The sequence below is a fragment of the Podarcis pityusensis genome (genome assembly GCF_964106645.2).
Source record: "Podarcis pityusensis genome assembly, chromosome: 3".
In the NCBI taxonomy this organism is placed as follows: Eukaryota; Metazoa; Chordata; class Lepidosauria; order Squamata; family Lacertidae; genus Podarcis; species Podarcis pityusensis.
In genome coordinates this window covers 61,828,237-61,842,282 of record NC_138026.1, presented here as the reverse complement: position 1 = coordinate 61,842,282, position 14,046 = coordinate 61,828,237, and the positions used below count along the sequence as shown (strand labels likewise).

The window sequence follows — 14,046 nt, the reverse complement described above, 5'->3', positions numbered from 1 at the left end:
ATCAAGTAGATGGATCAACACACCCCACCCCCATGAGGAAAGGTGGCAACATTGGGGACTTTTCAGTTTAGAGAAATGGTGAGTTGGAGGTAATGTGATACAAGTTTATTAAATGATGCATGGCATGGAGAAAGCGGGAAGAGAAAAGTCCCCCCCACACACACACACATACATAAGGCTAGAATCCATGGATGTCCATTGAAACTAAATGTTGGAAGTTTCAGGACGTTATGCCCCTTGCAAAGTTGTTGTTGTTGTGTGTTTTTTTGAAGTATTTTTAAAAGTATTTTTATTAAGCAATTTCAACATAACAAATTATCAAACCATATAATCACATACATTATTCCCCCCCCCCTTTTTCCCACCCCCTTCCATCCCTCCCTCCTCCCCCCCCATACCAGGGACATCCCTCAGCTCTTGCATAGTTAAACTATGGTGCTCGCTCACACAAGAGGCAGTGATAGTCACCAACTTTGATAACTTTAAAAAAGGATTAGGCAAATCCAGAGAGGATGTGTCAATCAATGGCTACTAGCCATGATGAAGGCAATGCTCGGTCTCCATGGTCGGAGGCAGTAATTCTTCTGAATACCAGTTGCTGGAAACTGCAGGAGGGGAGACAGCCCTTTTGCTTGTGGCTTTCTCCCAGGCCCCTGTGATGCTGGAGTAGACAGGCCATTGGCTTCATCCAGCAAGCCCTTCGTATGCTCTTAAGAGGTGTGGCCAGCCCTAAACATGCTGTTCATGTAAACATTTCATTTGGCCTCTAGGGCTTTATACTGATGGGAAATGAGCCAAGTGGGGACCCGCTCCAGAATGGCCCGTGTTGGAGGCCCACATCTGTTTCTTGCTGAGAAGCAACTTTCCCCACTGCTATCTGGCCTCAAAGGGCACCTATGAGGCAAATATCAACTGGGGAGGAGATTTTCAGCAGGAAACCAATGTGAGGGCTCCATTTAGGTAAGGAGCCTGTTTTGGATTGGGGGTCCCATGTGATTGTTCTTTTGTTAGTGTTAAAGCTAACCAAGTTTACACACACTGGATTCATTAAACTTATCTCTTATATTCATTCACCTGTTGAACCAACCATCCTTTTCCATGTAATGCCAAACACTTCCATGACCATGGGGCAAGCGTATGTAAATGAAGGGGTGTGACTTATAAGGGTTAGCTCAGTTCTTAGTGGCTCCAACTGCTTTTCTTAACACCTGTCATTTTTGAAAGACGAATCCTATTTCTGCAGTATAGCTTTTTGTTTCACCACATCAAAGACAGACACAACAGCATATTTTAAACAGGATATTTTACTTAGCAGTACCAGGAGTTTCTAGATATAACAAAAACAAGCAAGGGAAAGAGAAACTAGGCAGGCAACTTGGGGTGCCACTTAGCTTTTTGTTCATTGGTATATTAACCATTCCGTGGCTGGTTTTCTCTCACTGCAGTGGATGTTCATTAAAAGCTGCGGCTTTTGCCAACAGTTGCCAAGACTGTCAGTCAAGCATGACCCCTTTTAAAATAGAGTCTAAAGCATCGTATACATATGTCAAGGAGATTTCATGAGTTCTTGGGACATTAAATCAGAGTATCTTTGATCTCAAGTCGAGTTTTACATAGTTCAAATGAAATAGGAGTAATTTAACATGATAGATGACAGGCCATGGCTGTGCCTGTGGGAAATTTGCAGTAACCTACCTGCAGCCACTAGATGTAGCTGGCACTCTGTGCACTTTGGATTCTAACTTGGTTGTAGATTGATTTCTAATACAGTGGTACCTCGGGTTAAGAACTTAATTTGTTCTGGAGGTCCGTTCTTAACCTGAAGCAGTTCTTAACCTGAAGCACCACTTTAGCTAATGGGGCCTCCCACTGCTGCCGCATTGCCAGAGCATGATTTCTGTTCTCATCCTGAAGCAAAGTTCTTAACCCGAGGTACTATTTCTGAGTTAGCGGAGTCTGTCACCTGAAGCGTCTGTAACCTGAGGTACCACTGTACAAGCCTCAATTTGTGCTGCAATGTCCTGCTCTGCCCAATTTTACCTGTGCTATTTAAAAATGCTTTTCAGCCTCTTCCACTATTAGTGCACCTGTGTGGAAGGCAGACGCTCTTGTGTCAGGTTTCTAAAATGAACTGATGGTCAGAAAAGCAGGTAGATCTGCAATCAAATTTAGTCTTCCGCCAGTAATTCCACACACACCCTTCATTTGGGAATGGCTTTAAAGAAACCCACAAACATTTTAACCTTTTGTCTCTGCATAGAAATGACTCTTTGGTGACAGGTGTGCTGTTGGAAGTGCCCAGAACAATGGTTCTGGATGATTACAACAGCCATACTGAGGCTGCCTTTAGTGTTCTACCTCAGGGCTTCAAGGCTTCCATGATGACCATGCATGGGTAACCTCCAGGTTGGATTACTGCAATGTGGGGCTGTGTGGGGCTGCCCTTGAGGGTGATCCAGAAACTGCAGCTAGTGCAAAATGCAGGGACTTGACCGCTCACCAGAGCAGGGTATTACTACTATGTTATGCTGATGCTGCAAGAATTGCACTGGCTCCCAGTTAGCTACAGGGCTAAGTTCAAGGTGCTGGTTCTGGTGTATAAAGCCTATACTGCTTTGAACCAGGATACCTAAAAGCTTGTCTCGCCTCTTATATGGCTAATCCATCCCTATGCACTGCAGGTGAGTGCCTTATCAGGACATCCATTCTACGCAAGACTGGAATTGGGTTTTTAGTGTAGGAATCCCCTCCCCTTAAATATCAGACAGGTGCCGTTTCTGTTGCCTTTTCATCACCTTCCTGAAGACCTTCCTCTTCCAAAAAGCGTTCTAAGTAAAAGCTCTTTCCCACTTTGCCAGAATCGCTTTCAGGTGTTTCACTTTATCCCTTGTGCATTTGCCCCCCTGAGCTGCTTTGGGAGGAAAGACGGGTTATAAATTTAACAAATAAGTAAATATCAGAAGTCCTTCTGTTTTAAAAGTTGGAAAATTCTGCTCCTTCACCACAGTCTATAGCCCAGGTTTGTTCTTGGCTGCAGATCATGGTTAAGGAGGAGAGAAATTCCACATTCGGAATCTAACTATACTACTAACAATCATAAAAATAATTCTGCATTTTAAACCACATAATTCAATAAATGTCTCCAAACAATGTAGGTGACAGTTATACAACCCTTCTATTATCTGATTTCTTTCGAAAACCTCTGCTGCATTTAGGGCGCAAAATTATTCCTAATTCTGAATAAAATACAATCTACAGTGTCTCTTGTATCGGTAATTAACATAGGTTATGGCTTGGAGCTCCCGTCTTTGGTCCCAGCTCCTGCCCACCTAGCAGCTCGAAAGCACAATTAAGTGCAAGTAGCTAAATAGGTACCGCTTTATAGCGGGAAGGTAAACAGCGTTTCTGTGGGCTGCGCTGGTGCCGGCTCACCAGAGCAGCTTCGTCACGCTGGCCACGTGACCCGGAAGTGTCTCCGGACAGCGCTGGCCCCCGGCCTCTTAAGTGAGATGGGCGCACAACCCTAGAGTCGGACACGACTGGCCCGTACGGGCAGGGGTACCTTTACCTTTACCTATGGCTTGGAATAGGCTTGGAAATCTAGGTTCAAATCCATGCTAATTCATGAAGGTTATCAAGCGACCTTTCAGTTTGCCCAGCTCACATGGCTGTTTCGTGATACTTAAAAATCGGATAATCCTGCATACGCCAGGCTGAGAAAGGTTGCACTAGAAACGTGGATGGATAGATTTGCTTTCACTGGGTCTGAATCTGGCTCCTTCAGCTTTGACTGATGATACACACCAGGCACCCCCAACCTTCGGCCCTCCAGATTGGACTACAATTCCCATCATCCCTGACCACTGGTCCTGTTATCTAGGGATGATGGGAGTTGTAGGCCAAAACATCTGGAGGGCCGCAGGCTGGGGGTGCCTGATATACACTGAAATTACCCTCAGTAAGTGTATGCAGATCTACTCAGAAGAAAGCCCTACTGAGCTCACTAAGGATTGCTAACAGGTTAAAAGAGTATAGGATTACAATTTAAAACTCACGTTTTGATTTATTTACATAGTATAAAGCCATAGTAACTCTTGGTCAAGCCTTAGTCAGTTCAAGGCTTATTTCCTAGATTTTTCATAATAATAATAATATCAGTGCATCTGTGGGTTGTATCTGTGACTTAATGATTACATGCCTTACCCAAGGGATACACTCACATATTCACTCACTCACTTCCTACAGACTCACTCGCTAACTTACTTGAATAGCGCAGAGTGCTGCATAAATGAAACCATAATAATTAATTCCCACCCACCTTGAAAGACTTGGGAAATTTCAGAACTCTTAAATCCAGAGCCAGTGGGGAATTCCTCCAGATCCTTGGAAAAGCTTTCTTACACAAATCCAACTTTATACATAGGTTTAGAATAACATTATTTGCAATAAATCTGTCATATTTAAAAGGTTTTCTGTGTCACCTAATTGGTTCTGCAATAGTTGGCCTCCACCACCTGGGTACTGACGAAGAAGGCCAACAAACCAAAGAAACTGTTCAGCTCATTAAAACCTTTTCAGTAATTTGATGGTGGAAAACTGGGAAAATAGCTGTTATAAAAGAAACCTGATTGGAACATTCAAAAGATGTATATTATCAAAACCTCACTTAGCAAAATGTACTGGTTCCTATTGATGACCAAGTCAGATTAACACTATGTTCAGAACTTTGTAGGATAAGATCTGTGTCCCTTGATATGGGACAACCTTGTGATGTTGTCTTGTCCTCCAGAGCTTCTGGGTTGGAAGATCATTGGTAGTATCCCACTTTCTCTTTCCTTTAGTGTTTTCTAGAAGAGACTGGTGCCCATTTGGACTGGTGAGAAGGCAGGGACCCCAACAATAAGTGGAGTCAGAGACAATGGCTGGTGGAGCCAACCAATTCTACTTTTGTCCCCATCTTCCTATTGCTCTGTTCTATAAGAGTAACTGCAAGGGTGGCTGAGTTTTTGTCAATAGCATCTCTCAGAGTGGTGAATGGCACTATTTATCAGGAAGAAATTCCAATGAAAATCCTCATTATTACATATTTTACATGGCTATTTGTATATATTTTAACATTTTATATGGATGTTTTATGATTGCCTATACTTATAATAGGCAATATTATACTTATAATAGGGATGCGGGTGGCGCTGTGGGTTAAACCAGAGCCTAGGGCTTGCCAATCAGAAGGTTGGCGGTTCGAATCCCCGCGATGGGGTGAGCTCCCGTTGCTCGGTCCCTGCTCCTGCCAACCTAGCAGTTCGAAAGCTTGTCAAAGTGCAAGTAGATAAATAGGTACCACTCTGACGGGAAGGTAAACGGCATTTCCGTGCGCTGCTCTGGTTCGCCAGAAGCGGCTTAGTCATGCTGGCCACATGACCTGGAAGCTGTACGCCGGCTCCCTCGGCCAATAAAGCGAGATAAGCACCGCGACCCCAGAGTCGGCCACAACTGGACCTAATGGTCTGGGGTCCCTTTACCTTTATACTTATAATACCTAATAAAGGTTTACGACGAAGAAGAGAGAGTAACACTGATGCTAAGGAGAAGGAAGCTGACGGACAGCACACACACACACACCCGGTCAGTAGGCAGGCTGGTGAAGATAGGGTTGCCATCTGTCCAAAATTTCCCGGATATAGCTGGAATCTGGCAGTTGGAAACAGTGTCCAGGCAAAAATCGCCAAAACATCCAGGAAAATCTGGACGTATGGCAAACCCATGTCGGAAGTCTATATCTGGTGAATTTCCTTTAGAAAAGCTCGATTTAATGAGGGGAGGTTTTTTAGATTTTGAAAAAAATGTTCAACAACTTTGGGCAAAACTCAACAACTTTTGTGTCCAGATTTTCACTTTTTGAAATATGGCAACCCTAGTGGAGACCAACCACTACTAACAGGTAAAAGAGTATAGGATTACATTTTAAAACTCATGTTTTGATTTTATTTACCATATTTTTCTGTGTATTGGATGAGGTTTTTTGACTCAAAAATCACATCAAAAAACTGGGGTCATCCAATACACGGATAGTAGCACAGCGGGGGGGGGGGGAGCACCACGCCGCCAGCCATTCGGTTGGTGGGAGCACGGTTTCCCCAGATGCCGCAGCAAGCAGGGAGTGATCTGGGGGGTGTTTTCTGCCCGCATCTGCTTTGGGGGGGAGAGAAGCTGTGCGCCGCCAGCCAGCTCTTTGGCAGGAGCACAAATTCACCTGATGCCGCTGCACACAGTAAGCACTCCCTGGATCGTTTCCTGTGTGTGGCGGCATCGGGGGAGGTTCTGCTCCTGCAAACCGGATGACTGGAGGGAGTGCAAATTCACCCGATGCCGCTACGCCTGGGAAACGATATAGGAAGTGTTTCCTGCCCGCAGCTGCATGGGGGGAGAGGGTCAACAACCTTGGCCAATCTCCCCTCATTTTCTTAAAATTTAGCCCCCCAAAATTGGGGGGTCCTTATACAAGGGGGTGTCTTATACCCGGAAAAGTATGGTATATAGCATAAAAAGCCATAGTAACTCTTGGTCAATCCTTAGTTAGTTCAAGGCTTATTTCCTAGATTTCTCATTTTATTTAGAAGGAGAAAGCATCAGTGGAGGCTTATGCACAAATCGGATGCTCTCCCCAACATCCCCAGTCGGCACTATGCATTTAAAGCAACACCATACCACTTTAAACAGTGGTCACTTCCCCCAAAGAATCATGGGAACTTTAGTTCCTTAAGGGGGATGAGAGCTGTCAGGAAACCCCCTTATTCACCTCACAGGGCTACAATTTCCAAAGTTCCCTGGGAAAGAGGGATTGATGGTGAAAGCATTCAAAGATTAGCAGCTCTGTGGGGGGAAATAGGGGTCTCCTAAGCAGAGGCGGAGCTAGCTGCTCCGGCCCCTGGAGCGGCGCACATGCTGTGCACCTGGGGGCTAGCTGCCCACGGGGGTGAGCCGAGCGTCCCAGGGGGGCAGCGCAGCGATGTCACATACACAGACCCTCAGGGATGACACCTGGGGCAGACCGCACCTCCCGCAACCCCCTTCCTCCGCCAGTGCTCCTAAGCAGGCTCAGCACCCTTAACGTCCTGCTGCCATCTGGGAACAGCATTCTGGAGAAAGGGCAAGTGGAGGACAAGGGGCTTCTCCCTTGGTTGCCGGGAAGAAGGCAATGCTCCCAATTCTTGGGAGCAGGGGAGAATGCTTTCAATGTACGGTGTGTGCAGAGTGCAACTTTTCCCTGCCTGTGTGTTGAGCTGCACCTGCTGAAATTCCTTCATCATTCCACACAGTTGTTAAAGGCCCAAGAGCTCTGTTCTATTTGGCATTTGGTCTTGGGAGCTCGCAGCCAAACTCTGGAGAGGAGTATTCTTGCCTGCTGTGTCATCCACTCCTCCCGCCCTCTGTGGCAGGAACAGAGGGAAAGTTTCCTATTGCTCTTGGTTCTTCCTCTCTTGTCGTTCTTTTGGGCCTCCTCCTGCCATCTTCTTCTCTTCTGCTCCTTTTTCTCCCCCCAGGTAAGTGTGACAAAGTCGATAGCTGGCAGCATGGTTGAGAAACAACTATGGAAGTTTTCAAACAATATTTTGGTGCACGAGCTTTAAATAGTGTGAGCATGTGATTGCGACTATGGAAGAAGAAACTACAGCTGCAAGCCCGTATCCACTAACCTGGGAATAAGCCCCACTCAATTCAGTGGGCCTTACATTTGAGTAGTCACATATAGAATTGCATTGTGAGGTAAATAGCCTTACCGGAGCTTCCAGTGAAGGAGACCAGTGTGAAGTTGATGTTTTTTGGAGGAGGGAAATTTAAAGCAGTATTAGGATAAGACTGTGCGGTATGAGGAAACTCTTGTGTTTTCGTTGCAAAAATAAATAATGGTGGTTAAGATTTAAGCACAAAGCAAAGCAGCCTATATGTGTTTCTAGAACAGTTTTGGCTTGGGGGCTGTTTTGAAACTCTAACACTATGGATTTCACATCTCTGTGAATTCATTGTGCATCAGAGTGCCTTTCCGACGTCCGTTTTGACAAACTACAGTGCTTAAAGCCTTACAGAAATTGCACAACTGTAATTCTGTATACAGAAGAACCATGCAGCAAAAGCAGCACTGGACACTTGACAGGTGTGTTGTTTAGCTTTTGACAACAAACAATAATAGAAGCGCACTGTTTGCTTTTCTCTGTGATGCTTAACTTTTAAATAATCTGCACTCAGTGGCTGACAGTGTAAGCCTATACCTGCTTACTTAGGGAGTAATTCTCACAGAACATAGTGGGACTTGTTTCCAAGCACATAGGCCTAGGATTTGGGCTGTGAAATATACCTATGGTGAGCTGGCATGGTAGAATTCTTTATTTGTTTTGTTGGGTGAATGTGAGGAATAAAGGCAGTTATCAAGGATCATCACTGTCATCCTTTTTTTAGATGGGCTTAAAATAACTCATGACTTCAGAGCAGGTGCCATGTGTCTTTCTGTTGGATTTGAGGGGAGGGGGGTGGGAAGCTAAAAATAGGCAAGTCCTGCAAACTTCTGAACTCCTCTACTGGGAGAAAAAGACCTTGTGACAAGGAAAGTGGCACTTTCTGTAATTCATCCCTGCAATAAAGAGGAAGACCCAAAACACATTTTTTAAGGCAGCTTGCTTTTGTCGGTTGATCAGTTGTTCAGAATCTATTTTAACATGAGTGCCAAGTGTAATGAATTGGTAAGAGAAGCTTAGAAAGGGAGCTCCCTCTTGGAAAGGGAGAAAACTTTTGCTCCGACTGTTAACAAGAACACCATTGGAAAGGAATGTGTTAAATAACTGCTGTGTTTTTAGTGGTAAACAAACTGGGTTCAGCCACAACCTCCTGAAGTCGGTCAAATACAGGTTAACAGCACAGGGCTTCCCCATGTATAAACGTACTCTTTCCACATCAGTATACCTGTGTATGGGATACACTACTATCAAGCTGTGGTTAGCAAGTGGACATAGGTGCATAGATTAAAGTTGCACATGGCTTGCTTATTTTATAAACTAGATCAGTTTCCTTTCTGCCACAAAAGCAATATATTCTTGCATGCTACCCCAATCTCCGAGCAGCATGAGATTCCAGGGATTCCAGGCACATACGCAGAGTTCGTGTTTCCTTTTGGAAATGAGGCACAGCAGAGACTGTGGTGTCTTTACGATATATGGTTTATTTACACATTTATACAACCTGAGCCTACGATGGAGGCGTTCACAGCATTAACACCCCAAAAGGGTCTTGTTTCTCCCATAGCTCAAGCCTTAGATTCAAACAGAAATCAAGCATCGCTCTCAAACATTGCTCTGACTCTCTCTCTAGCTTGCTACTTTACTTCTAGATTACAAAACTCTGTCTTTGTCTACTAACTAACTGGGAATGGTCAGCAGGTCTTGAGGCAGATACGAAGATTATGCCCATGACTGGTGTGGGTTGCAGTTCTGCAGTCTATCATGTCTAAAATGGCATTTTATTTATTTATTGTTTGCATGGGCCCTACATGGGCCCACCACTTAGTAAGGAGCCTGCAGCCTTTTACTTCAGCTTCAGCCCTGACAGCCACCATTGATCCTGAGACTAAATAACAATACGAGGATTCTTCTTCTGCATTGAGCTGCCCTCAAAGGCTGTTTGGTACAGTCAAACCTCTTCTTACGTCCACCTCCACTCGCGTCCATTTCGCCCAATGTCTGCGGCAAACCCGGAAGTAACCGGCAGGTTTGCCGCCATTCACACATGCGCAGGAGCAGCTATCGCCGCCTGCACACAACAGTGCCTCTCTCAGCGACCCGTTTCAACTTCTAGACGGGCCTCCAGAACAGATTGTGGTCGTGAGTAGAGGTTCCACTATATTTGCATCTGTTGTAGCACATGGGGGACTGTCTTCTTCGTAGTGACTTGGGCCCACTATACCATAAGCCTGGCGCCCTCTACATGTTTTGGCTTACGTATCCCATCAGCCCAAGGCAGCATTGCAAATAGCTGAGAATAATGGGAGTTGTAGTCTAACAACAAGATTGGGGGAAGCTGCTCTATGATATGTTGATCCCAGTTTCTCTCTCCTTCCTTATGTTCCAATCACAAAGTCTGTGATTTTCTACCAGCAATTTCTTGATGATGCCCTCTGTTGAAGATAAAATTGCCACAGTAAATCAAAGAGGTTTTTTTTACTAACGTGTGCTAAAAAGAGATAGAGAGAGTCAACACTGGGCAAAATAATGGGGCATGGCTTTTTGTTCTGCAAAAAAAATAATCTTTTGGGGATTAAGGGTTTGGTTTACTAATGGGAAATGATTTCTTACATAGCAATTCACGGCAAATTACTGGGAATAAATTCCCCTTGGTTTGAGTACTTTCAAGTTAGATCATGCATACAGTAATACGTTGGATCAAATTGGCAGACAAGACATGTGACAGAATTTGAACTACAGTAATTATGAAGATCAAGAAACGTATGTCTGCAAAAATACATTGCCTGCTTAATAGAGATGACACAGAACCAGAGCAAATAAAAGACTAGATGACAAAATGGGCTCAAAATATTGGAGAAAACATACCACTCGTTACCTGGGATATTCTGTGGTAAAAGGCACATTGTTTCTCCTTAGATATGGGAATAAGAGGAAATTCCTTTATCACCCCAGTTCAAATACAAAATATATAAATAAAAATTAGCCTCCCACACATTGGAACTACCAAAAGGAAAGAGGAGATTACTTTCATATATGATGCAACAAAAATATATCTCAGGGAAAAAGAATGAGACAATTTAAAAAATCTTAAGGTGTGAAATTCCTCTTCATCCTTTGTTCTTGTTGAACTATGGAATGTTTGGCTACGCCAGAACATAAAGAATTAGCTGTAATAAGAATAAATGCGCTAGCTGAAGGAAATTTTCTCTCTTTTTTGCAACAAAATATTGTGATTTATTGATTAAGGAAATAACTTTTCTCAGCTTCCCATTTCTTGTACAATGAAACAGTCCTCTGAAAAGCCTTTAGGCAAAGCTGAAACGAAACAATGAATACCATGACTATGACCAATGAATCTTGTTTAGATAAATCTATTGATGCTAAAAGAAAGACTATGGCCAAGTAGTTTCTGATTAATCGCCATTAATTGGGACAAATGCACAAAACCTACAGTTTTTCCAGAGGGCTGCAGTGAATGGCAAAACTGTTTGAATGTGTGTGGAAGGAAGATACATGAAAGGGCTAAATAAATAAATATCTAGGTTGTCTAAAATGCCAGTGCTAAATATAATCTTTACTACTATCAACAGGCATGGCCTTCTTTGGCAGTTTTTACTCTATTCTTGATTGCTGGTGTAGATAAAAGCCTAACTTTGTCTCACACCCAGGTAACATCCCAAGAATGGAGCATGACCAAAATGGAGCTGGCCCTCAGCCTGACCAGCAACCCCCACCTCCCATAAGCAGCTCTGAAGCGCTGCCTACTGAGAATGGTCTAGAGAAACAAAGTGAAAAGTCGCCTCCGAGGCCTCTGTCCCCTGAGAACGCAGCGCATTCTCAGCCTGAAATAAAGCTGTGCGATATATCTGAGGAGCTGAGCCGACAGCTGGAGGACATTATTAAAACCTACGGGTCAGCTGCCAGCCTGGTGGAGGAAAGGAATGCTAAAGCGACAACAGACAGACCTGAGAAAGGAGATTCCTTTAATAATGAGGATGGAGAATATGAGGATGCCCATGATGAGGCTGAGAAGGAACAGGCAGCTTCTGGGGATGCGTCTGGATCAAAGGAATCCAGCAGCCAGAAAGAACAGAAGCTGGAAAAGAAAATCCTGAAGGGACTAGGCAAGTAGCTCCTTGCGTAACTGAAATGCAGAACTTAATAGGACTCATTGGCTATGTTGGAAAAGGTGCCGCAGTGGTCGTCTCCATAACATTTAATTGTTTGGTACCAAAAGTACACATTTTCTTCTTGGCTCTGGCCAGAAACCAGTTTTTAGTTTTATTTTTAATATGTGACGCAATAATGGACATACATGGCAATTAACTGATGGTACAATTCTGTACATCACACCTAGACTTGTATATTTTGTGGGTGCAATAATGCAAAGCAGCATTTACCAGCAGTTCTCAAGCCTGTGGGTCCCCAGATGATGTTGGACTACAACTCCCATCATCCTTGAGCTCTGGCCTTGCTAGCTAGGGGTGATGGGAGTTGTAGTCCAACAACATCTGGGGACCCACAGGTTGAAAAAGGCTGATTTAGGCTATTATTATTATTACAGTCATAACTTGGAAGTTGAACGGAATCCGTCCAGAAGTCCGTTCGGCTTCCACAGCGTTCGGAAACCAAAGCGTGGCTTCTGATTGGCTGCAGGAAGCTCCTGCAGCCATATCAGAATCCCCGTTGGACGTTCGGCTTCCAAAAGAACATTCAAAAACCGGAACAGTCACTTCCGGGTTTCAGTTATTTGGGAGCCAATACATTTGGGAACTAAGCTGTTAGAAAACCAAGGTACGACTGTATTGGATTTATATACAGCTTAATTGCTAAAGTATCTTCTTCAGTAAATGTTTCATCCATCTTGAACTTGCACTAAACATCATACTAAAAATTAGCCTGGCTGTCTGGCAAAAATGTGGAAATAGAACCACTGCAACAAGGATCACCAACCTTTTGGAGCCCATGAGCCCATTTGCCAACCAGAAAGCACGTGTAGCACATGGGTAACATATGGGTAGCCACAACCAGTGTGGCACAAGGGTGCTACAGTGACAACCCCTACGCTACTACCATACTTAAAAGAAGGTCACCTAAAGTTGCTTCAGAAGCACCTGGCAGAAATCTAAAGAGAAATGTTCCACACAAACTGCTGCTAACATTTCCAAATATAGAAGCCAAAACCAATTTAAAATGCAGCTTCCAGTTGTTAAAAATTCTTGTATTTTGCATGAAGTGCTCTCTGTGAGAATGTCCTTTTTAAAAATTACTTCAGGAAAAGAAGCTACCCTGCTGATGCAACATTTGAACAAGCTGAATACCCCAGAAGAGAAGCTGGAGATCCTATTTAAGAAGTATGCTGAACTGGTTAGTATAGCAGCTACGGAGAAAGGATAGAGACAGCCCCACTTTAAAGTGTATACATCTAAAAATAATATTGTAGAGCTGGTGAAAGTGCAGAAAGGGGACAGCTAAAACAACTTTTCCTCCCCTGGGGGCTTTTTAGCAAGCAAGGAAGGACATGATAAGTGTTTGAAATGATGCATGGTGTGAAGAAAGTAGATTGAAAGAAGTTCTCTCCATCTCTCATAGAATACAGCTGAGGGTCATCCAATGAGGATGAGATGTAGCGATGGCCAGCAGCACAGACAGCTATAAAAGGGAATTGGGCAATATATTATTCACAGAACACCAGTTGCTGGGGTGCAACTTATCCTCATGTCCTACTTGAGAACTTCCTTTAGGCACCTGCTTGGCCCCTGTGGGAACATTAGGAAGGGTCATAGCACTGTGGCAGAAGATCCTAGGTTCAGTCTCCAGGTGGGGCTGGGGAAAGCACCTGGCTGAAACCCTGGAGAGCCACTATTGAGCTAGATGGGCCAGTGGTCTGATTTGGTACAATATGCCTTTATATGTTCTTCGCATATTCCTGGACTTGGTCTTATCCAGCAGGCAGGGCACTTTGTGTGCTCTTATATGTGATGCGATGTTGGGTTTTTGGGTTACAACCTGGGGGCTGATATTATGCTTCTAAGAGCCCTGCTGGAGCAATAAGAAGAGAGAATTCCCCCCCCACACACACACACACATACACACATATGGTTTTCCCTTGGACCTCTCATTTGACCCCTCTAAGGTCTGATGTTGGGGTCGTGCTTGAGGCAGCAAGTAGAGGTGAGGGGTGAGGATGAAGGAGCAAGGCATATATAAGGAATAGACCAGCATAGCTTCAGCTCCATCATGTCCCGCTCTTGCTTTATCAGGGTTGCAACTTGGCAAGCTTAGTTCTGAGACATCATATTGTTAGAAGTTT

General features: G+C 44.1%; 1 protein-coding gene across 1 annotated transcript in view; it reads left to right on the top strand.

Annotated features, from left to right (window-relative positions):
• Positions 1-7,355: 7,355 nt before the first annotated feature.
• Positions 7,356-14,046, top strand: part of TXLNB (taxilin beta) — a 28,107-nt gene continuing 21,416 nt past the window's right edge. Inside the window, exons 1-3 of the mRNA XM_080999813.1 lie at positions 7,356-7,544; positions 11,402-11,857; positions 13,009-13,100. Of these exons, the coding sequence (XP_080855939.1) occupies positions 11,416-11,857; positions 13,009-13,100 (534 nt within the window). The 5' untranslated portion in view covers positions 7,356-7,544; positions 11,402-11,415. The remainder of the gene's footprint in view (positions 7,545-11,401; positions 11,858-13,008; positions 13,101-14,046) is intronic.